Here is a 24812-nt window from a genome sequence, read left to right as displayed (position 1 = left end):
CTGCCTCTTTCTTTTCTTTTCGTCCATTTGATCTAGCTGGCTCGAGACTCAATTGATCTTCTTTAAAAATTTGCCTTGGATTCGGATGCTTTAAAATATATATAAATAAAAGCCACTCTTTTCATGATCCTCTGTAATGGGCAGGTTCAGAGAGGCGGGAAGCCTAGGGAACGGACTGGTCAAATATAATCTCAATAGCTTTGTACTAGGAAAAATATATAGGACCAGCCCTCGGTAACTTTTAAGCAAAAAATAAAATGAAATAAATAAAAACGTATATGTAAGGAGCCTCAATGTTTTTTTTTCTTCCGTGAGTGCAACCCGGGACTTTCCTAAATGAGTTCAGGTCCGCACCTTGATAAGGGAATCGGGGGCTTTCTTGCCACACGACAAAACCCTAAAGAAATTAAGATAATCCCTTGACATTCTGAATTCTCTTTTGGGGTCGTGCGACGCGTTGGCGTTTTGTGCCTGCCGCCTCCTTATCCGGGATTAGCCTGGCAATTGGTTATTAATGAGTAAACGGGCTTTAAAATGTTAAGGGAACACTTAAAGGGGGGGGGGGGAGGTAGTTTCGAACCTATGGAGAGAGTCTGGCCAATCCGTTTTCTAGCCTAACGTCCCCACTTCCTAGGCTTTTAACTTTCTCCCTTTAGATGAGGCTGAAATGTGCGTAACTGGGCCTGGAAACCTCTCTCTGTTTTGGCCAACACAGATCCTCTGTTTTCTTCCTTTGGAAGGCGCTTCTCAGCGTTGCCAACTTCTTAGGCCTTTTCCAAGACCTCACATCAAAGAGAGGCGCATCATTTATTTTTATTCTTGGGAGGCGCTCTTTTTCCAGACCTTCGGTGCGCTTCCACCTTCGCCCACCGCCCACCCGCCCCTTCGCTCCGCTCTCCCTTTTGCAAGTTCTTCGGATTCCCATTCTTTGAACCTGTGATTGGAGGTTAAAGTGCACCAGGTTGCAATGGGAGAAGGAAGCTCTTAAACAATAAAGGCCCGAATATGTCTCTGTGATCAGGTCGCTGCCCTCTGCCTTATCTTTTTAAATGCAAATCTTCTTTGGGGGCTTGGAGCAGCTATATTACCCGGGTGCCTCCCTCCCTTCTTCCCTCCCTCTCTCCCCTCCCTCCCTCTCCCTCTCCACGTCACCTGCCTTGGGTGCTGGGCCTGGCCTGGCCATTGCTCAGAGCGCCTTGTCAACATACAGCGCGGAGCCTCGTCCCGAGCGCGGCGAGCCTGGCCGGCCGATGGAGCTGGTGGCTCCCTGACCACCGCGCGTCGGCTGCGCTCTCGGTTCCTCTGCGCCCACACGGAGGGCGCCTCGACCACGGGGTGGGCGCCGATCCTCGCAACGCACCGGGTTCCCCCCCAGGGAAGGGAGGCCAGGAGCCCATCGCCGGCGCCCTCGCAGCAGTATGTGGAGGAGAGCCCCTCGCCTCCGGCCACCATGTACGTGAGTTACCTGTTGGAGAAAGACGGCGCCTCCATGTACCCGGGCTCGGTGCGCCACGCCGGGGGGCTCAACTTGGCGGCGGCGCAGAACTTCGTGGGCGCCCCCCAGTACTCGGACTACGGCGCCTACCATGTGCCCGCCGGGATCGGGCTGGACAACGCGCAGTCCCCGGGATCGCCCTGGCCCGGCGCCTACGGGGCGCCTTTGCGCGATGACTGGAACGGCTACGGGCAGGGGGGCGTCCCTGGGGCGGGCGCCAACGCCGTGCACGGACCCTCCGGCGCGGCAGGGTTGGCCTACAGCCCCGTCGGGGACTACCACCCGCACCCGCACCACCACCACCCTGCGCAGGGGCCGCCGGCGCCCCCCTGCGGAGTCCCCGCTTCCGGGGGACTGATGCAGCCGCTCAACTCGCCGCCCGGCGCCGAGCACCTTTCTCCCGGCGGCCAGAGGCGGAACCCCTGCGACTGGATCAGGAAACCCACGGCAGGGGGACCCGGTAAGGAAGGAGAAGGGGCAGGGAGGGGCGGCTCGTTGGGTGTCCGAAGGAAGGGGCTGTGGGGCGCAGGCCTGGAGGAAGCCGGGTCACCTCATCCCCTACAGGCGCAGCGGGCGGAAGTTGTTCAGTGGGGCTCAGGCGACGCAGCGGCACTCTGCACCAGCGCCGGGGCACGGTTGCCGTGGGAGGGGAAAGATGGAAGAGTTAAGAAAGCAAAGACTCTGGAAGGGACCGCGGCTGGTCTTGCTCGTTTCAAGGGTTAAGGTGACGCGCACACCTCGATCCAATTGAGCCCGGTGCGGGGGTATTTGGTCGGGGACCGACGGCCTGGTGTGAGGATCTCTCTCGGATTGAAGCGAGACAGCCATCCTACGGAGCCTTCTTTTGGAAATATACATATATTCGGACTGGATCCAGGGTTGGCGTGCCTTGCAGGGATGGTGGAGCCGATCGCCAGCGCTGTGAGGCCGGAGGGTTGGGCCGTCCTGCGCGCGCCTGCTTGCTTTTAGTATCCAGTTCCCTAGTAAAGCCGAACCATTAAAACGAATGTCATAATCAATAGGCTTCCTGTGCTAGCCTAAGGCCGTGACAGTTTAAAAACGAATATTATTTCCTGCTAAGTTTGAAAGCCACGCGCTACTCCAGATTCCACATAAACTTTCTCGGAAGTAAGTCCGCTGGCGTCAGTGGCGCTTTACGTGCTGGGAATACCTCGCCCTGTCAATTTATTACACCTCTGCGTCCCCTTAAAAGGCATTTGCTGGGAGCTAAAGGTTGTACGCCTTGCTTACACTGAGTAAATCCCAGTGAAAGCAGCGGGACCTCACTCCTGAGTTGACAAGGCCAGGATTGAGCCAGATTCGTGCATTAAATATTGGGGGAGGTAGTTCATTAATGGTGGGCAAAGGAACAAAGAGCGAGCCAGCACATTCTCTGGTTCAGATCTGAGTGTAAAAGGCGGCTGTAAATAAACTTAACAGGCTGCAAATCCACAAACTGCAATCCACAAAACTGAACCGCTTCTCTGGGACATCGTGACTCTCTACAGTTCTTAAAACCAACGGGTGTTTTGCCCTTCAGGGGAGCATGAATCTCAGATCCACCCCGTCTGAATTGATATGCCCTACATTTGTGCCAGGATCCCAGCTCAGGATTTACATGGAAGTAAATCCTGTGGGAAGCAGGGGCACTTCCTTCCAAATGAAATTGCGCGTTCATGATCCCCTCTGCAACTACACTTCTCCAATGCCGTTTAAACTATTTCACAGATGAGCCTGGATGAGCCGGGCTGTCACCAGAAAGGTTCTCAGGCTCTCTCCATCCTGGTCCGTTTCCTCCGGGATTCATTCCTGCTGGGCTGGTGAGTTTTCAGACTGTACAAAACTACAGATCTGATTGGAGACAGGCATCTTTATCGCCCGAGCCAGTTAAACTGAAGCATGTGGGCACTAAAACTGCCATTCTAAGCACACGAGACACACGCAGACATTTCCTGGGAAATCCGTCCCGTTGCAAATTAATGGGACTTTCCCTTTCATGGAGCTCCTCAACCTGGCGAGGTCAAGCCCCATATATAAATCCAAGCGCTGCCGCCGAGCTGAAATTTGTGGCTGTCAGGAAGTGTCCCCCTAAGGCCTTTCCAATCTGCAGGGGGGTTCCCACCGACGTTTTCTTTCAGGGAAAGGGCCGTAGCTCCTTGGGAGATCACCTGCTTTGCATACAGAATGTCCCGGGTTCGATCCCCGGCATGTCCCGTGTCTGAAACCCTGAAAAGCCTCTGCCAGTCCGTGTAGACAGCACTGAGCTAGGTGCGACCAATGGTCTAACTCTGAATAAGGCAGATCCTATGCTCCTTTGTCGCTAGTATAAATAATTTGGCTTTTGTAAGGGTTATTTCGAGCGCTCCACGCGCTCCACCTATTGTACTAATGACATTCCTTACCGTAACTTTGATCGTAGGGTAGGTGAGGCCAGGATTACTTGAAGCGGGAAGATCTGTGGTTTTAGCAGTCGGTGGTCCCCGGACCGGTTTCTCCATCCAGCTTCGCAGAATTGGTAGCTATCTCCCCTCTCTCGTCGCTGGGTTTTTGTAAGGAAGGGATACTATGGCGAGGCGCAGCGCCCCGGAGACTTGAATATGTTCCAGATCTGTAGGCGGGCAAGGATGAACCCGGGAGGCATGACCCAGGCAGAAATGAAAAGCTCGGGAACCCCCGAAAAGCTGCAGTCCTAATAAACACACTTCATAGGGCAAATCACAGGCATGTTCACTCGGAAGTAAGTCCCCGCTGTAGGCAACGTCAATGAAGGATTGCAGCCTGGATAGGAAGCAAGTCCCATTGAATTCAGTGGGAGTTAAACCAGAGTGAATATGCTTCGGATTATAGCATAATGGTGGCGTGGGGATTTCCGTGGGGGATTGTCGCTGGAGAATCTAGCTCATGTGTGTGTGTAACAACAACAGAGAGCCGGCCACTGATGGCTGAGGCCGATGTGTGGACCTCTGTTCTTTACGCGTCGAGTTGCTGACGTTAATTAGACAACTGAGAACAGCCTTCCGGGAGCAAGGATCAAAGCCCAGGAGCTGGAGAGGGCCTCGGCTGACGTTGCTTCTCTAGTGATATTTGAAGCCGGATGACCTGCTGACTGTGTGTGGTTCAGCGATCTGAGGAACACATCGGCTGCTGCCCTGCGCAGGGGACGCGCGACCATAGAAAGCAGGGAGTTTTCTGGGACTTCCCGCTTGGCGGCTCTGCAGAAAGTGCGGGAGCCTTGCTTTGGAAACTTTGGTGTATTTGCGAATTGGGGGGTAATGGTGGTGGTATTGAAGAGCAAATATGCATCTCCTTTTTTAAAAAAACAACCTTTGTTCCTTATTGTCAATATTTAAAAGAAAACCACTAAATTCGCATATACATTGTTACCGACAAGGGAAAGCGGTAACCCGCAGTGAAAGCACTCAAGAGCAGCGGTTGAAAATCAAGTAATGAAATCTAGTTGCAGTTAAATTAAAGTTTAGAATTGAAGCGTAAGGCGCATTATTTAAGTCTTGACGCACACGTTTTGGAATTCAGCCGGACTGGAATCGGTTTTAAAACCAATCCTTCTACTAATCCGAAACAGAAGGCAGCTTCATGAAAATTTCCGGGGTTTACTCTTGAGTAATGCCTGTAGGATCCGGTTTCTATCCTAGGGCTGAGCTAGTAAATTATACAATTTCCGTGAGCAGTGTTTTGATCCATTCAGAATCCCGTAGATAAAATATTGAGAGTTTAGAAAGGCGTAGAATTATTCACACGAAAAGATAAAATGTATGTAGGGTCGGATTGTCAGAACAATACTGAACCTCTTATTTTAACCTAATGCATTCTTGTTTTGCCTTGACCCTGAAAGATTTTCTTTAATGGAAACTGGTTGTATAATCCCAGAGGCCCTGGAAGTCTCCACGTTCTTGTAGTGTACTTCGCTTCCGAATGTAGGTTCATTTGCTTCTAATGTTCTTCTGATGAGCTCACTAATTCTAGCGAAGGTTCAGTCTCAGGACAAAACGTACTGGGAAGTGCAGACACGCGCAAGGAACCCGCCTCAACGACTGGAAAGTTCTCTTGAGCAAGACGCGTTAAAAATGAATCCGAGTTTGGCAAGGCTTTGCGCTGCTGCTCCCATTGAATTTTCAACTACGCTTGCGCAGGAGAATTTCCGGTGGTTGTTTTCTAAAAAATAAAAATCTGGGTATTTGCAGCTTCAAAGACCCAGGCGCACACTGAATGACCCGGATCCACATTGGACTAAGAATTCAGAAGCAGTCTATAGTTGTCACTGAGATGCAACGCCTATTGCCTGGGTTGTACCCACTTCAGATTTTGGATGAGGGAATAATCGCCCATATGAAAAACAGATTCCTTGAGTAGCACGCTGGGAAGCTTTTGCCTAGCCTTCTTCCTGAACTGCTAGTTTTCTCCCGGCAGAGATTTGTTTTTTACAGATGAACATGCCATGATGGGGATGGGGGACCCACCCGCCTAGTCTGATGCGGTAGAGCCCAGACCCAAGTTTCGTGAGAACTGTTTTAGGACACAGCGTGGAGATGGGGAACTTGTGACTATTGTCTCTGACCATTGGACATGCTGGCTGGGGCTGATAGGAGCTGGAGTCCAACAGCATCGGGAGGGTCCTGTGGTATAAAATGTACATGAGCTTGTAGTGAAGAGATCGATTCCCCTGCTCCTTGCCAGACGAAAGAGCGATCCAGTTTGTGAGAGGCTGCTTGGCTTCCTAACCTCTTAACTGAAGGGCAAAGGCATCGTTCTTGTAGGCAAGAGGCTGATCTGAAGATCCCGTGGGATCAGCTTGATCTAGCACTTTTTCTTGATTGAGAAGAATAAGAGGCAACGGGGGTCCCCTGCGCTCCTCCGCGCACGTTGGCCTTCCTGCAGGTCTCTTTCCTGTCGAGCTGATACCGGGCTTCATCCTTAAATCGTTGGCCGGTGCGCGCGGTTGCTTATGAATTGATTTCTGACTCACTGGGCACGTGCATACCTTTATATGCCCATCGCAGCTGGGCTGCTAATAATCCGTGCAGAGAGGAGTTGATCCGCGGCTGGGCAGCAACCAGGGCTTGGCCACCCAGCCAGGGATATGCAATCCCTCTCCTTCCTTTCCTCAAGAAAGACCTCCTCCTCCTTTCCAAAGCCTGTTCTGCATCGCTGGGGGGGGGGAGTGTCTTGGTGGGCTTCCCATTGCCTCTGACTGTACATACTAGAGAGTAAGCACATTTGAACACAATGGGAAGTAGCAGCTCCTTGGTAAGCAAACCGCCCCCCCTAGGTTCAGTGTCCCAAGGTTCAGAGAAAAAATCCTCTCTGAAACCCTGGAAAGTTGTATTGCTTGGTATTTACTCCAGAGTAAACGTATCTAGGATCTGACTGTTTGCACCTCCTAATTTAGAGATGTGGAACTTGTGGCCCGCCAGATGTTGGCTATGTTGGCTGGAGCTGATGGGAGTTGTGGTCCAACAACATCTGAAAGGTCCCCACCTTCTCCTCTGGGACCTAGGGAAGTGCTTGCCAGTACCATTAATTCTAATTCCCATAGGTTACTTCTATTAGTTTGTTGCAAACTTCAGGTTGCAGCCTTACACACCTTACATGTGAGCAAGTCCCACTGAAACCAAACAGGATCCTATGTGTGCTTGACTCTCCCACTGAGAGCCAAGAAATTGCTCCTCTTTGACTGGACTATGCCCTTGAAATGCACGGAGACTGCAACCCTACATCAAACTCAATGGGGCTTTCTTCTGAGTAGATATGCACAGGATCCTGCTGTAAACAGATATCTCACCCCAAAGTGTGTTTGAGTGCAACTAGCTAGACCAGAATATAACAATCTGAATTCCAATACATTAGTGAGACCTGGTCAACGTACACCTCAACTCTGCCATGAACTCACTTTTTGCAATGTGGGAATGACTAATGACACTCACATATAAGTACTGGCTGACTTTATATGCCTGCATTATTATCCCCATGAGAGAGGGAGACAGAAGTGATGGGGGTGAATGGGAAACAGATTCGAGGTACTAGTGTTAATTCACAGCCCCTAAACAACTCAGATCCAAAGGACCTTAGGGACCATCTGATTCCTTATGCTCCACCTCAGTCATCTGAGATGCTCAGATGGGACACTTCTGGTGGCTCCCTGCACCTCTGAGGTTGGGTTGGCCTTCACTACAGATTGAGCCAGGGCCTGTGGAACTCCCCACCAGTAGAGGTTTGCCAGAAACCATTCCTCCCTTCTTTCAGAGCTGCTCTGAAAACTACATTGTTTTAGAAGGGCCTTTGCAGTATGAATGTTCTCTTCTTAACCAGTTGGTATTTATTAAAGTTTCGTGGGTGCTTTTTGCTGGTTTCATTACTATACTTTCCATACCACCGCGATATTCTTTTAATGAAAGTGTAGATTGGAAATAATAAATAGAAATCATGGCTGTAGCAGGAGGTCCTGCATCTACAGTAGCCTTTGCAAGAGCTGGTAATATGGTGCCTTGAGTGAGGACAAAACTCGTCACACATACCCTAAATATTTCTTATTTTCACAATAATTCCTTTTGGTACAGCTGCTTTTTAAATGGATCTTCTCTGTAGGTACCCATCTAAATATAGGTTATTCTTATTTTTATTCTTTTATTATTTTGTGCCCCCTCGGCTAGAGGAACCACCCTAAATCCAGCACTGGCCTTTGCCATTCTGAGGCCCTACAAGCAGATGCCGGGCTGGGGGTTGAGTGGAGTTAGAATCATAGAATTGTAAAGCTGGAAGGGACCCCCAAGGGTCATCTAGTCCAACCCCCTGCAATCTCAGCTAAAGCATCCATCTCAGCTAAAGTTAGATAGTCCGAAACAGCTGGAGGGCACCAGCTTGGGGAAGGCTGATCCTACAGCACACCCTTCGCCATCCTTATTAAGAAGAAAGTCCCACTGAGACCAGCGCAAGCTGCTCTTGAGTGACTGTCCTTAGGATAGCAACCTTAGAAGCAACCTCGGATGCTAATGCCCTAGGAAAAGGTCACAGAGGGCCAGAGGGTCCTGCAGGCGCCCCCTTCGTCTTACTTGTGATGCTAATATTGTTCCTCCCTTCTCTTTGGCAGACCCTCATCTGTCATGAGGAGGGGGCTTTAAACCTATCTTGCTTTGATATACACCTTCCTTGCTATTGTTCCCCCCTTTCCCCTTCCCTGACCGCCCCTCACCGGAAAAGAAGAGAAAGGAGAGGGAGGTGGAACAGAAACTTTCGCAGTCAATATTGAAATCTGCCATTCCTCTCTCATTCTCTCTCTCTTTCCTGGGTGGGGGAGGGGGGGAGTGTTGGTGGCTGCGGCAGCTGAGAGTGGGAACAGGCCCTTGGGTGGACTGCAAAATTCTCCGCAGTAGATCAACGGGGAAAATCTTTCTCCCGCCCATCCCATATCTTCACCCCAAGCAAACCAGTGGTTGATTTTCTGCAGTCCTCTCTAGGAGGCATTATTATTTATGTGGCTCCCACGTGGTGATCACAGAATCTCTATTGTTTATTTATTCCATAAAACGTATATGCATTTTGATTGTAACACAAAACAACCCCACTACAAAGTGGTTTACAAAAATAAAAAATGTAAGTCGATGAAACAGTTCAAACCAGCTATTTAAAATATTCAAAAAAATACACGATATTTTAGCAATGAACTAAAAATCAGATTAAAACACATGTCAAAATTCAACAAACCTGGATGCCTAAACAAAAACGTTTTGAGCAGGCAAAATGGTACAGTGAAGCCGCCTGCCTGATGTCAATAGGCAGGAAGTTCCCAAAGGAGAGAGTGCTGTCACATTAATAACATTAATGTTAGTACAATACTAAACACTTTAAATGCACCTTTACATAATGCAATGCAAAATCGTCAGGCTGCAGTCTTTATCAGGTTTACCTGGGAGTAAGCCCCATCAAATGCAATAGGACTTAATTTGAGTAGACATGGATTGTACTGTTAGGGTGAAATTGGTGGACTACAGTTACTTAAGTCTTTTGGTTTCAATGGGTCTACTCTGAGTATAACTAACATTGGCAATCACCCTTAAAAATCCCAGAGAGAGAGAGAGAGAGAGATCATTTAAATACATAGATAGCAGTCCAGTCAGAAATAAGCTTCTATTATTTTTTTCCTGTCTTGAGAGTCTGACAAAATATTTGCAAATGGTTAACTGACATGTCTTCATTCCGACACAATCCAGGGAAACTTTCCAGTGGATCGGGCCCATTATTTTTTCTTCTGTAAGCTCTACCTAGTTCTTAAAGGCTGTCCTCCTTCCCTGTTCATGCCCTGCTCCCAAGCAGACGAAGTTTTCTCCAGTTGCGGGAAATGGCTGGTCTCTTAAATGTTTGGGGTGTCACTCACCAGGTGTTAAAAAAGCATAAGGACTTGGGGTTAAAAACAACAGCAACCCAAACAAATAAACAAAAAGTGGCAATTCTACCAGTTCATTCTGTCTTAAATCATTTGTCTTCTGAATCTCTCTCTCCGTTAGCGAGATCCTGGGATTCGCTGGGGAAAGTCACTGCAAGCAGTGACGTTTGTGTGAATATACTGTGCATCAGACTTCATAAATCTGTTGTCTCACAGATCTTCTGGACTCCCAGGTTGATGGAAGTTGTAATTCAGAAAATCTGGAGGGCATCAAGTTGGTGAAGGCTGATATATGATAATATGATATGATATATGATATGAATGACTTCATCCATGGAATAGTGTGGCTGGGTTTGCGCTCCAGTTTTGAACTGAGGTGCCGGGGTTCAGTCCCTTAAAAGCCTTAATTGGTCCTTGATTGATTTTACTCAACGTAGTTACATAGTTGCATTATTTTAACCTGGACAACAATTCTGTAAAGTTGTGGTTTGGATCTGGGTCTTCCATCTTATTAAAAAAAACCCCATCAAACTTGAGATACCACAATAGCTCAGGCTGCTGTTATCAATAATGTGGAAAATGTGCATTGCACGTGCTCAGACCCTTTTAAAATGATTATTGCTTATAAATACAAAACCCCAAACTATATTTATAGGGTGCCTTTCAGGGTTGCCTTGAAATGCTTCTGCCATTTTAGGAGAACAGATTTCCTGACGCCAAGTCCAAGTTTAAATGGGCTTGTGGTTTTAAAAAGTTTTAAAGAAGAATGTCATTTTATCAAGAGTGGATTGTATTTGGTTTGAAAAATAGTCTGGAGGAAGAATTAAAGGGAATCAGACCTTGAAGTGCAGCAGGTGAGAGGCCACATAAATTTTATAATTGGCTGTGTAATTGATTGGTATTTGGAATGCTATTTGATATTGATATAATATGGCATATATTGGACTTTTGTAATTGAAAATAAATTTTAAAAATTTGACAAAAGAAGATCATTTTTTTTGGCTTGGGAAAAGTGGTTGCCATGTGTTTCTCTCGCTTTCCAACTTTGTTCAGATTAGGGGGAAGTGTAGGTGGCCCAACCTGCATGGCTGCTGTGAAAACAGGCTGATGGATCCATTGGCCTGATCCACCCGGCTCGGCATCTCACTGTATTGGAGAAGAGTCATATTATAAACTCCCAGAGGCAGAGCTTGGACCTGCAGAACGCTCTAGCTTCTCTCCCCAGCATCTGGGAAAGAGCCTGAAACTGCTGCCAGCCAGTGTCCTCACCACTGAGCTAGATGCAACAATGGTTTTTTTTGGCCCAGTGGAAGACTGCCTCCTTTGTTCTGTTCTGGACGCCCCTTCCCCCATCTACTGTGTTTTTTGTTTTATTTTCAAAGGGAGGGGGCAATTTGGCTGAAACTGGGAAGACTAGGTCTTCTGCGTTTTATTAGGAGCCCCCTCCCTGCTTCCCACCCCCAGATGCATTTGAATTCAAGGAGCCCAACCTCTTCCGAACCCCTTTCTTCCTTTCCCGCAGTGGGGAGGGGAAGGGACCTGCCTGTCTCCATTCAAATGCGCCGCGCAGAGCGCGAGGGGAGAATGAAAGCGCCTGCCGCCCATTTGTTCCAGGCAACCCGCCTGCGCCTGCGATTCGGGGGCGTTCCGGAGGCTCCTCGCTTTGATAAGATCGCCTTGTAGCGCATTGTCGGCGCTCGTGTTCTTCATTGAGCGGCTCCAGGGAGCTCCCTCTGATCAGCCTTGTCTTCGTGGCGGGGAAGCTTTTGTCTGGGGGCTGCAGGGGCCGCGCCTTTCTGCCCCTTTTGTTTTTGTTTAGCTTCACCAAAGCCAGCCTGCCGGCCATTAAACACCTACAGGCAGGCAGAAGAAGCTCAGATCTCTCTATTTATTTGTGGTGCGGGTGGGGGTCTGTTTAAGAAGAGAACCAGTTAAACGAGAAGCGGGGGAAAAGACCAAAGGCCAGGCGCAAACAGACGCGCTGGAGGGCTGCCTGGGAATCGCAGTGAATTTGGGAAGCGCAGTGAATTTGAAATTGTCATGGCGCAATTTATGCTCCTGGTTTGGCCAGCTGTCCTGGGAATAAATTCCCCAGGGAATGGGGCAGTCAGGGGTTTTTTTTAGGAGGAGAAAAAATGTAGAAAAGTACTGGAATTGGCAAGTTCTTGCATTTACGTTTTATAACGAGATAGATCTATAGATAAACCTTCAAACGAGGGGAAATGGAAATTTAGGTAGAAGTCACTCCTTCTTACTTTGGCCCAAATGTGTTTGTGTATAGCTCTGCTTGAAAAAGCCCAGGCCTAAATGACTGTAGAGCTCCTACATTCGTCATAAAATTGACTTTGTGGATTGCCCCGTTCCTGTTGCCATCTCAGTACATGACTTGCAATAAGAAATACTGTACTGGTGTAAATTAAGCTTCATTCCTAAGCGGGCTTTTGAATGCCTTCTGAGTAAAACCCACCTTATAGAATCATAGAATATTGTTTCTTGTGGTTTATCTCATTTACAACTGGCAGTGTTTAAATCAAAGCTTTCCAATCCCTTGAAACCGCAGGAGAAAAGAGCTGATCTCCCAGCCAGATCGTGCCTGCCTGGATATTTAAATCAATTCAGTCCTTTTGCTGTGAATGGCACTGATGCCTCCATGTTTTTTGGAAAGAAGTCAGTTGTTTTACATGGACTTTTATTGATAAGCAAGAGTGCTTGTTGTGGAGCCACATAAATCACTTCATAATTACTAATAAGCTCTGATCTCACCTTTCAATTAAATTTTTAAAAGGCACAGTTTAAACAACATGAAATTAAAATAGCATAATACAGATAACTACAGCTATAAAATAATAATAGAAATCGAACAGGAAAGAGTGTGATTTATAATCAACGCAAATTTAGGGCTTTTTTAAAACACACACACACAGCCAAATATAGGTGCCTTGGAAGGAAGGAAGGAAATTGTTGTGACTTAATTCCAAGTTTTAAAAAGGCTCTCATTGGAGAGAGATTTCACAGGTGGAGTACCACCACCAAGAAGATTGTATTTCCTGGTTCCATCCACTTCTCCTCCTTTGATGAAGGCACCTGCAGAACACCCTTCCGTGATCATGACCTTCGTCTATTGGCAGGTTGGTGTGGTGGCAGGAGGTCCTTCAAGGTGCCAAGTCAGGAAGAGCTTGAAGCATCAATGCCAGCATTGTAAATTCTGCCCTGCAAATGAACTAGGGTCCAGTGCAACTGTTCAAGAGCTGGTGTGGCATATTCCTAATCGACACTTAACAATTCTTATACCACCCTTCATGTTACTAAGAAACTGATGGGTAGTGTACAATGAAATATAAAATACAACAGAGGAAACCCTTTAAAGCATACATAAGATTCAAATGTCTGGGTAAGCATTTATGTCTTAGGCTGCAATCCTAGCCTCTCTTACCCAGGAGTAAGCTTCACTGAATTCAATGGGGCTTAACCTCTGCGTAGACCTGGTTTGGATTGCTCTGTTAGCCTAACACCAAAAAGGTTACAAAGTGGGTGCCTGGCAAGCCTTCACGGGGAAAGCATTCCATAAAGATTCCAGGTAGTTATCGTGCATTTCCATTGTTTCTGGACAACCTTCAAAGGCAGCCTCACCTACATTGAACTGCCACAGTCTAATCTAAAGGTGACCAGGGCACAGATAACCATGGCAAGGCAGCCTCTGCCAAAAAAGAGTCATATTTAATGGGGATTTGTATTTGACTGCTCATAGATAACAAAGTACGTGTATCCGAAGTTTTAATTTGTGGATTCCGTTTCAGAGCTCTTGCCTTCAAGGACCAGCCAGCTACTTTCTTTTCCAGGAAGAAGCTGCCTCACAGTTTAAATACAAACAAACAAACAGCCTTTGCTTACCCACTCCGAGAGCAGGGCAACACCGTTTCCAGAAGGGGGATCATGCTAGTCTTTTCCAGGAAAAACAACAACAGTCTTGTGGCTCCTTAAAATGTGAATAGATTTATTGTACTGTAGTGTGTTTGTGGAAATGACCATTTTGTGAACGTACTTATCTTTATAGGCACTTGATCTTTGCACTGAAATGTTGCAGACTATTATGCCTCTTGCATGTCATGACCTTTGGCCCCTTTGTTTACATCTTTCGCCTCTGTACCCATGTATACACCTGCAAACTAAGGACAACACATCATACATCAGATGTGTGAGAAATATGTGAGTTTCCTCCTTGGAGCATCTGCAGATTTTATGTGTGTAAAATTTCCATTACTAGAGGTGTACACTCCTCCTCCACCACCCCACATCCAATTCAACTGTGACTCCCCCCACAATACCACAAAACTATACGCTCCTATCTTAGTAGATAGCCCATGTCTAAAGAGGGAATAGTTTATGGGGAAATGTGATATATGTGATATGCAGTTTAATGAGAAAATAAACAGTATAGCACATTACTTCTTGACCAAGTAATGAATTATATATATTTTATAAATTGCACACTGACACACAATTTGTTGGTGGGGGTTTGTGTAAAAAGGCAATGAAGTAGCTCAGTTGGTGAGAGCGTGGTGCTGATAACACCAAGATCGCAGGTTCAATCTCCATACGGGGCAGCTGCATATTCCTGCATTGCAGATGATCCTCAAGGTCGCTTCCAACTCTACAATTCTATGAAATATAATTCGTTGGAAATAGGGCAAAACATGCATTTAACTCTCCCACCCACGCCTTTGAAATAAGTGGGAATTAAAATGGCCAAACTTCAGTTTGGTTGTGACTTAAGACAGCACTGCTTAACAGAGAGTTGAGCATCAGGCCTGGGAAAGGGGAGGCCTGAGTTTATACATATTTGTATAAGTGATGAAACGGTTGGGATTTGATTCCCAGGTTCTAAAAATGTTTATTATTGTGATATAAGTTAAGCACAATTTGAATGACTGATACTTTGATCTCCAATATTAAGTGATCTGTTTTGGGACAAAGGTAAAGCTGTTAACAAGCCTTTACCAAAAACAACAACACAGTACCTAGGCTTATTTTGATACTTTGTAAATGATCTAGTGAGACTACGCACATGAAATGAACTATGCTTGCCTGGAGCTTCAATTCATTTCAAGGGGGTTTATGAGTGCAGGAGAATCTCCCACTGGATTGAACCACAGAGACAAGACCTAGCCAAACTCAAGCATGTTGAAAGTAAACTGAAAAATGAAGTATGTGCATTAAATACCTCCCTCCATTAAATACAGTTTAAAGTGCCTGTTCATCTGGGTTGTGCATATCAGAGAGCTATTCTCCCAAACACATTTACTTGGAGAAGTGGCACTCCACTAGGTTTTACTCAAAAGTAGTAGAATGAACATGACTAAGTTTGTTCCATTAATTTTAATGGGTCTACTCTAACACTTAGTGCAATACCACCCATTAATTCTATTGAAGTTTTGGGACTCCATTCCTAGTAAGCGGAAGTTTGTAGAAGTCATAACAGGCCAAATTACAGAGTGCCAAATAATAATACAGATGCACAAATCAAGGTGTACCCCCCCCCCAATGCATTGCTTTACGGTTGTGTTTTTGTGTGTGTTTGGCTTGGGGGCCATAAACCCAGCAGCTGCCTCCTTTTTACAAGCGTGCATTGTTTGAAAATCACTTCCTCTTGAAGCCAGACGTTTGAGGGCTTATAATTTAAACTAGCAGGAAGAAGAGGGATCCCTTCTAACCTGCTGTGTTTGGGGGATGGGGTGGAAATAAGCAACAGCTAAGTTTTGGAAACCGTAAAGGCCCAGGGTTATTGGAATCCCTCCTGCATAAACATGCCAAGCAGGGATATTTTGAAATGTTTTGTTTTGTTTTGCTTTGGTCAAATGTCTACAGAAGCCTCAGTTGCTAGAGACTAATGGGGATTTTTCACAGGGACTAGCTTCTTGCTAAAGCCAAACGTTCTCCAAATATACCCTCCAAAGAATGCTCCAAAGCAATGGTGCTGTAATCGCACTTCCTTTAACGGACATGCATCTCTCTCCTCAGTGAAAACCAGGACGAAAGACAAGTACCGCGTGGTCTACACAGATCACCAGCGGCTGGAGCTGGAGAAGGAGTTTCACTACAGCCGCTACATCACGATTCGGAGGAAAGCTGAGCTGGCAGCCAATCTGGGATTGTCAGAGAGACAGGTGCGACTTTGGCTATTTCTTTGCTCTGTAAGATGTCCAAGGCCCCTGCAGCCTCCCAGAAAATCCTCTTTGCCATGGTGCTTTAGCTTCAGTCCGTAAAAAAACCTATCAGTACATTCCATTAAGCAGTCAGGCCAAGGTCCTCCCATGAATCATAGAACTGTAAAGTTGGAAGGGACCCCAAGGGTCATCTAGTCCAACCCTCTGCAATGCAGGAATCCATCCCTGGGTGGGCTTGAACCACCAACCTTCTGTTTAACAGCCAGATGCACTGACTCATTGTGCCACCTGCTCTCTTAAAAGCCTCATGTGTCAGCTAATGTCCTTCCAAGAACAAAAGCATGGGACTTCCTCCACATGGTGTCTTTAGAAAACTGCTGTCTGTTGAATCAGACACTGGTCCACCTAAGCCATTAAGGGTGATACGGACTAGCAACAGCTCTCCAGGATTTTGAACAGGGGTGTTTCCCAGTCAGGGATTGAACCTGTGACCTCCTGCATGCAAAGGATGTGCTCTCCCATTAAGCTCTGGCCTTTCTGTCTAGAGAGGCATTATTCTATAGGTATATTTGCCAGCCAGCCAGGAGCTGGCTATGGCTGCTTATTGTGTATACGCTAAGTGGCAAAGCTGGATTCTGTAATGAACGAGAGAAATTGCTTGGCTCAAGGGAATTGTAAACCACAGCTTTCACTTTCGTACTGGAAGATATAAATCTAACTTTAAAATGTATCTTAAAAAATATTTTGTGCTATACTTCTTTTTTGCTAAAATACTAGTACTACTACTACTACTACTACTACTACTACTACTATCTTTTCCAAAGATCTCAGGGCAGTTTACAAGATAAAAATACAAGATAAAAGCACAACTAAATAGTTAGAACAAAAACAAAACAAAACAAAAAACCCCGCTCCCACAAACACATTCAAAAGCCCATAGAATATTAATCAGCTAAAGGTCTGATTGAAGAGGAACAAAACTTCCAACAAACTGCAGCTGTTTATACCCTTTCCTCCTGTAATGCTAACCCTAACCCTATTCAGTTCAGGAGCAGGGAACTTTTAGTCCTCTATAATTTTTTGTACTACAACTCCCATCAGGGCTAGCTCAATGTTTTTTCCTGCTCCAGAAAAGATGAAGCCATACAATACCCCAGGCCAGCTAAGTTATTTTAGCATCTGAAGCAAAGAAATCCCTTAAGTGCCTCTTGGAGAGCAAAATCATAGTAAATAAAGTTAAAAATTTGCTTCCTTTTCCGGACACTTAAAATCTGCTGCCTGAGGCAGCTACCTCACTCTGTCTAATGGCAGGGGTGGTCCTAGTTTTCGTCATCCCTTACCACTAACCATGCTGACTGGGGCTGATAGGGTTGCAGTCCCTCAGCATCTGGAGGACCACAGGTTCCCCACCTCTGATTTAAAGCATGCAATTGATTTCAAAATGGCTTTCTCATCTGCATGAACTTAGAAATGCATGCATTTAGAAATGCAGGTTAAAAGGCATGTTTATGTGTCCTCTTTGAAAACATCCTTTCAAGTCCTTGTGCTGAAAGTGTTAGGTAGGTATGGGGCTAAGTTCTATGGAAGTGAGGGGCATTCATTTACATGGCTCTATTATCTCACTTCCAAGGAGCTCACAGCATTTGTACTAAGTTCTCCCACCTCCCATTTTTATCCTCATAATGACCCAATGAGGTTCTAACTGGTGGAGACTAGTGGGTTTTATGGCTGAATGGGGGTTTGAACAACTCACTACACTTCCAGCGCTGTAGTTTGTACAAAGATTCACTCCAGAGTCAACCAGCTCAAGTCAAAGGAAATGATTTTGAGCAAATAAACAATTCTGCTCCTTCAGTCAGTTGTAATCATAGGATTTCCCTGAATGTATCTATTTCCAAGAGAATGCCACAATCTAGGGCAAGCGTCCTGGTGTCACATTTTGGTCGGCAGGCCACCCTGCAGAGACCACATCACAATGTTTCGTGAACAGTGTCAACCCCCCATGAATTTGATGGCAAGCCGTTCAATCCACTCCAATTAGATGTAATCCGCACACACACACCCCTTTTTAAAGCATCGCTACCCTTTTAGTTCTGGCAGGTTATTTGTTCTTTAAACATTCAGCATGATAACAAAAAAAGTTGTTATGTACGCATGGACTTGCTTTGCTGTGCAACGTAGCACTGTCACCCCAAGAGCCAACTACCAAAACAGGTACGGTATGTGGCTGAGCACTCATTCCATGTGAGCACTCATTGTGTGGCTTCACAATTTTATGCGGAGTGTGTTGGGAGTGTTGTGGGCTGCACTGAAGACTTTTGTATGGAAAGGTTCCAAGGTCTAATGTCTGATAGACCTGATCAGGCCAAGGTGATTAAACACACACACACACAGAGAGAGAGAGAGAGAGAGAGAGAGAGAGAGAGAGAGAGAGAGAATTGGATGCCTTTAATCAAAACTGCAAGCAAGGTTCCTGACTGGCCCATAACCTATTTATAATACCAGATGTTGGCTATGGAATTTAAGAAGTCGTTCAAGATAAAAGTGCCTTTCAGCATATGATATGCAGCGTTACTCTCACTCACTACACAAAACCCAGAGGTATCATCACTTCCTCCTTAGAGGATATGATTTCTGGACAAAACATAAAAATGAGGTAGGGGTGTGTGTGTGTAGAGATTATAATTTGTAATTTTAAGCAGTATTAACCATTTTTCTTTTGCTTTCGAGTATTCTATTTTCACTGGTTGGACTTTCTCCCGAGTGTATTGATACACTCAATGAGGCTTTGTAAATATAGTAGGTAAATGCACAAAGAGGGCAAGTCCCTTTGTCGTCGTCGCCTCCCCCCCCCCCTTCTGGAGTCCATGGCTTGAGAATTGCACTTGCTTTTCATTCAAATAGTGATACACATATTCACAATTTACATGCATTTAACTTGTGCACAATTTACATGCATTTAACTTGGCCAGGCATCAATATCTGGAGCGACACAGGTTCCCCTTCCCTAGTTTTAAGAAATCTTCAGCACTACTTTGAAACAAGTGGCTACTGGCTCACCAAAGGAAGCCACTGGGCTTAGCTCCAGAAACATATGAAATATTGGATTAAAGTTTCAACACAATATGGCCAATCTAAAAGCGATGAGGGCCATTTCACTGCCTTTACTATTTCATTTCCCATTTCATGCAAGATGGGAGATGGGGAAAGTGCCTCTGATGTGGAATGTTTTTCCTGTGATCCTACAGAAGTGTGGAGAATCTATTGTGGTTATTCAGTGCTGAGAAGGTATCCTCTGTCTACGCTCATGAGGCATTCTGACCTTTAAGTCCAGAGTTTGAAATGACCTAGCTGCAGCACTGAGAACTTGCTTAAATCCCTTTGGTGTCCATGGAATCTTGGCACACCTGGACAGTGTTTTAGGTTTAAGGCGGAAATGACAACTCCATGTGTGCTCATATATCCAGTTCACATATTGGGTTATGAGGCTGCTTTGTATATATCAACATGCTCAGGAGGGAGAGTTTGTTTATTCCATTCCGATCACCTTAAGAGACTTTCCAGGCAGCCTCCCTAACTGCAGTCTTTGCAGATATTACAAAAGTCACACACCTTTGTTCTCAAAGTCCAAGAGAGTTGTGTTTCTAGCTTTTCTGAGTGCCACCCCTGTTCCGAGTGTCCTTGCGTTTCCTGGAAATGCATTAGTTCTGAGTCAGGCTCCCATGTGCATAATGGCTTTTCTTTTCTTCTGTCACTTATATCAGGGCTGGTGTTTTGATGATGGCTGCATTGATTTCTAGAGTCCCTGTTTGGCCATGAAAGCCGTAAGAAATCAGCTAAGCTCTAATGTACCATATTCGTTTGCTACTGCGGTTGTATTTTGGATATAAACCTGGGATTTATTTTCCATTCCCACTCTTCCTGTTTTGAGCTTGCCATTAGTTTCCCACTCCAAATATATATTCCCTCAAAATGGGGTGAGGGAAACCCAGCTTAACCACTTTGAAAAAATAGTCCCCACGAGCAAACCATTCTAAATTGAAACTAATGTTCAGCATGCCCAATTTCCAATCCTAAATATAGATATGCCTTATCCTGTCCCCTTAGTAAGCTTCCTAAAGTAATGAGTAATGAGAAATTTATAACCCCCCATAATTGAATAAAGGATGTTTCTTATGCAGGTAGCATTGACATGTCTCCTAATTTAGAGAGGACAGTCCCTTGTCTGAAAGGCTGCCTGGTTCTAGTCTGATTTGAAAATAGAGAACTACAAGAATGAAATTACCCGTAAACATTATTATTTCTTAAATTTCTATATTGCCCTTCATCTGAAGATCACAGGGCTATTTACAACATCAAAACACAAGAATGCATAGCATTTTTCTTTCAACAGGCTATTATATCCCAAATGCTTTGGCTGACAAGAAGATGGATACTGTAATTGGTAGCCCTAAGAAAGTGTCAGCAAATCCTTACAGGACAGAAACCTCTGTAAAAATTAAATAAAAAATATAATATGTGTAATGCCAGCAGAAAAATATATATGGAAAATGTAACCATACAACACAATACAGATCTTATACTTGGAACTGGGGTCACTAATGTGGGAATGTTCAGGGAGGCAGGAGAGGATATGTTGTTTATTAATATCCTTCCTAACTTGCGCCAGCAAGTTCTATAATTTAGCAGAGTTTTACATTCCCCTTTTAAAAGCACAGCAGATAGTTGGTTGCAGGCTTGTTTAAGCCTCTCAATATTAGATTCATGGTAAGTTCCCTTATATCCCTCTTAAAAGAATAAACACTCCACAATCTTGAGTAAAGTGTATTAAAGTAGTTTACTCACTCATTCAGTTCACAGTTGGATCCCTGAAGGCAGACTTAGTTACAAAGTGTATACATGTGGATCTATCCCATATGAAGATAGTTCCAGTGTCTCTAGCTAAAAAGCTGCTGCTCCAACAAATTGAGGAAGTCAAAGAGAGAGAGAGTGGCAGCATGCCTTGTCCTTTAGATTACCTGGACAGATAAGGTCACACCCACCTCTAGTCACATGCAAAAGGAAGTATATCCCAACCAGGAGGAAACAGGAAGTTTTCGACTGGCTGGACCAAACATTCCCTCGCATGTCCACTCTAGGGAAACAAGGAATGTTGTACTTGACTGCTACTTATGTATCACATCCCACAACTAACATACTTTTGGGCACCTTAGGTCTTCCTCACTATGGGGAAAGGTGAACATATAGATAATACTGAACTAGACGGACCAAAATTCTGACTCAGAATAAGGCAGCTCCCTGTGTTCACATGACAAGGCTCTTTTCTACAGGGCTGATCCTTGAAGTGGGAAGGAGATGTGCCACAGGCCTCTCTTACATTGAATGAAGTCATCTAGAGACATAGGCAATTTCCTGTGCTGAACATACACTCTCTGCTTTTGATACCCGCCAAATATAGGCACTGACTTGCAACAGATTTTGGAATTCTGCTTCTGATATTATATTTTAACACCTGGTAACAATGTCATATTTATATTTTATTAGCTTTTCAACAGCTGTTGTTGAAGAACATGTCATAGTCAAATAAATAATATTGCCCTGGTTTGCTTGAAATTTCAATGCTGGAGGCTCACACATTAGTTTATAAACATGGAGCACAATTCAGTCCAAGTGAATTAGACTTGACTTTGTTTGATTTCCATGGAAAATTAAGAACATGGTTAAGTTTATGTGCATATGGCTCTAAAAACAAGGGTGTGTACTTTTCAGTCCATTGAATTGAGCCTCCCAATCATTCCCCCCCCCCCAATTAATGTTTACCCACTGACTACTTTAAAAAAATTTAAATTATTGAGGGTATTGGTGGACTACTTAATGTTTTTCCTAACTGTGGTAGCAATTGTAATGCCCTGTGCTAGATGCTGTATGGATTTTAATTGTATTTTTTATTGCTTCTTTTATTTCTTATCTATGCATTTAGTATTAGTGTCGTTATTGTTATCTCCATTTTGATTAATTTACTACTGGCCTTCTAAACTATTATCTCAAGGTGATTTACATATAATTAATAACAATTAAAGGCACAACAATAACAAATACATTTAAAACAAGACTTAAAACCCTAATAAGTGGACACTCATGGTAAAGACTCATTTATCCAGCTGGGAAGTACCTCAGAACAAAAATGTCTTTAATTATTTCCAGAATGTGCACCTAGTGAGCATCTGTCGTATTTCAACAGGAATGCTATTCCACAGAATTGAAAAAGTGATACAACATAAGAAATAAAAGCAGTTGAAATTCAGTTTAAAAGCAGTGTAAGCATTTAATGCAAATAGTGTGCTATCTCTTATCTTCAACCACAAATCCACAGACATGCTGCAGACCACCTGAATGAAGCTTGCAGATTACTGATGGTCCCCGGATCACAGTCTGGGAGCCCTTGGCCTAAATCCTCTAACAGTGGGTTAGTCATCATGTCTACCCCTCTGTTGTGCTTCAGATTGATCATGTCCTGTCATTTTATATTTTTTAAAGTGCCTGTCATTTATGTCACTAGAAGTTCACTGGGTGCTTTTTTGGAAAACATTTATTGACTGTAAACCTCAATCTTTTTTTTTTTAAGTTGCAAAACTGCTCTGGGATAAGGTGGGGGTAGGACCACACCCATCAGCCAATGTGTTCTGTGAGTAACTGGCTCCTTCTTCCACACTACAGAACCAGTTTCTCCTGAGTCCAGTCTTCCTTTAGCCTGCTTGGACTTAATGCCTGAGAAATATGGGTGTGGCTAGCCCAAAAATGACCTGGGCTGGGGAACCTAATTAGGCCTGTGGTTGGCCTCAAACTGGGATGAGTGTGATTCTAGAGTGCAGACAGTAAAGTGTTTTAGGTATGTCCGAATGCACTCTTTAACACCCTTCCACTGAATTAAAGGGGCTTAGAAGTGTATCACTTGGGCCAGACTGTAATCTTTACATTTTGGTGTGAAGAAAATGAGATACTTCTAATTTAATAATTCAGGATCCTATCAGTTCTGCTAAGAAGATGCAAACTTAACAATATGGAAATTATGTTCCATCTCCATGACAATACAAGTTTGTTTGCTCCCTCCTTCCCACTGAAAAACATGTTATCTTTCTGCTTTGAAAAGGAGAGCTTAGATTCTCAGGAATTTATGAGGAGCCCACCCTCTTTCTACACATTCTCCACTCCCTGTCCTTTTCTGCAGGATGGGAAGATTTTTTGCTCAAACAGCCCAATCCTCTGAATCTTTTCTTGAAGTAAGTCCCACTGTATTTGTGGACCTCCTTCTCAGGTAAGCATGTACAGGAATGCAGTCTTAGCTGTAGTCCATAAAGTACCTTCTTAGTACACATTGAGGAAACATGTAATGCAGAAGGACCATAGCTCTGGGGTTCAGTTCTCCAGTATCTTCAAGAGGGATAATGGGAGAGCCATTCTCATGGGTCTATAGCACTAAGTTGCTGGAACTTATTTTGTCTTCCTCTTCCCCCAGGTGAAAATCTGGTTTCAGAACAGGCGGGCAAAGGAGAGGAAGATCAACAAGAAGAAGTTGCAACAGTCTCAGCCAGGGGGTGTGCACAGTGGATCAGAACCCATGAGCCCAGTGTCCTCCATGCAGCCAGGGACAACTGGCTCCGGCCCCAATGGAGGAGGAGTGTTGAGTGCTCCCGGTTTAGTGCCAGCCACTGCACAGTGACAGCCGCTGGGGAGAAAAGACTGAGCAGCTGGATACGTCCTGCTCTCCTTCGTTGAAGGGGAGGCACACATGCACACCAGCCCCTGGTGGGAAAGGCCACTGGTTCATTGGTGAAATCAATACGGGGACACTGTGGCTCTGCGTCCCACCTGGACATCTATACACAGCACCACACCCCAGCTTTTGGTTTCCTGCGCATTTGTACAAAATGTACTGTGATCAACCCACATTGTGCGGCAACAGGGGAGGGGAGGAGATTTGATTCCCCCCACCCCCATAATTTACTTCACTTTGTTTCCACGCTTGTGGTAGGTGCCGCGCAACTGACACTCCTCTTTGCAAATGAAAAACACTGCTATCTCAGGGAACTGGGCCTGGAATGCCTTTTGTTGTTGTTGTTTGTTTGTTTGTTCTTGTCATTCCTGTTTTTTTTATTACCAATGTTGTTGAGCAAATGATAAATATTAGTGGGCGAAAGAAAATGGGGGGGGAGGGGGTTAAAGCATATTTCACTTTGTTTTCCTGGTACTCTAGATATATCAAAAGGAGCACTGTTTTACATGACAGCTGAAATTCTCCCAAGAAACGGCTTGATACAAATTGCTTGCACAAGAGATCGCAAAGTTGGCGCTGAAGGCCATCTCTTCAGATTTATGCATCTCTGTGGCATTGCAAACTGGAAAGAAGCAAATCCATTTTGATCAGGAGGTGGTCCTCAGGCAGCAAATGCTTTGAAAAGACAGGGTTTACATCTGCAGATAACTTATATGAGGCACTCAGGACCACAGTTAGCGGTACAGCATCTGCACTGCATGGAGAACATCCCAAGTTCACTTCCCGGCTCCTACATTGAATTGTACAACAACTATATTGCACCCTGCAATGGATTTAAATTGTAAATTATTTGGGGGCCAACCTGGAGTAAGAGGCATGCTTAAATTATACAGTGGTACCTCGGGTTAAGAACTTAATTCGTTCCAGAGGTCCGTTCTTAACCTGAAACTGTTCTTAACCTGAAGCTCCACTTTAGCTAAT

The 24812-nt window shown here is 45.0% G+C and overlaps 1 protein-coding gene across 2 annotated transcripts; it reads left to right on the top strand.

Moving 5' to 3' along the window:
• Positions 1–980: 980 nt before the first annotated feature.
• CDX2 (caudal type homeobox 2) lies at positions 981–24338 on the top strand. 2 transcript variants are annotated; one of them, XM_053385948.1, is made up of 3 exons: positions 1014–1955; positions 15912–16057; positions 23574–24338. In XM_053385948.1, exons 1-3 carry the CDS (start codon positions 1451–1453, stop codon positions 23775–23777), a joined length of 855 nt encoding a protein of 284 aa, XP_053241923.1. In that variant the 5' UTR covers positions 1014–1450; the 3' UTR covers positions 23778–24338. The 2 variants fall into 2 exon arrangements, with proteins under 2 accessions (XP_053241924.1, XP_053241923.1); XM_053385949.1 differs by lacking the exon at positions 15912–16057 and having other exon boundaries at positions 981–1955.
• The last annotated feature ends 474 nt before the right edge of the window (positions 24339–24812 follow it).

The sequence above is a fragment of the Podarcis raffonei genome, chromosome 4 (assembly GCF_027172205.1).
Source record: "Podarcis raffonei isolate rPodRaf1 chromosome 4, rPodRaf1.pri, whole genome shotgun sequence".
Lineage (NCBI taxonomy): Eukaryota > Metazoa > Chordata > Lepidosauria > Squamata > Lacertidae > Podarcis > Podarcis raffonei.
Note: the sequence above shows the minus strand (reverse complement) of the source record. Positions and strands in the feature narration are given on the sequence as shown.

Excerpts from the sequence above, each read along its gene's own strand:
- CDX2 (XM_053385948.1), top strand. The coding sequence starts at position 1,451 with ATGTACGTGAGTTACCTGTTGGAGAAAGACGGCGCCTCCATGTACCCG. Across the intron at positions 1,956-15,911 it reads ACCCACGGCAGGGGGACCCG|TGAAAACCAGGACGAAAGAC; the intron begins GTAAGGAAGGAG and ends CTCTCTCCTCAG. Across the intron at positions 16,058-23,573 it reads TGGGATTGTCAGAGAGACAG|GTGAAAATCTGGTTTCAGAA; the intron begins GTGCGACTTTGG and ends CTCTTCCCCCAG.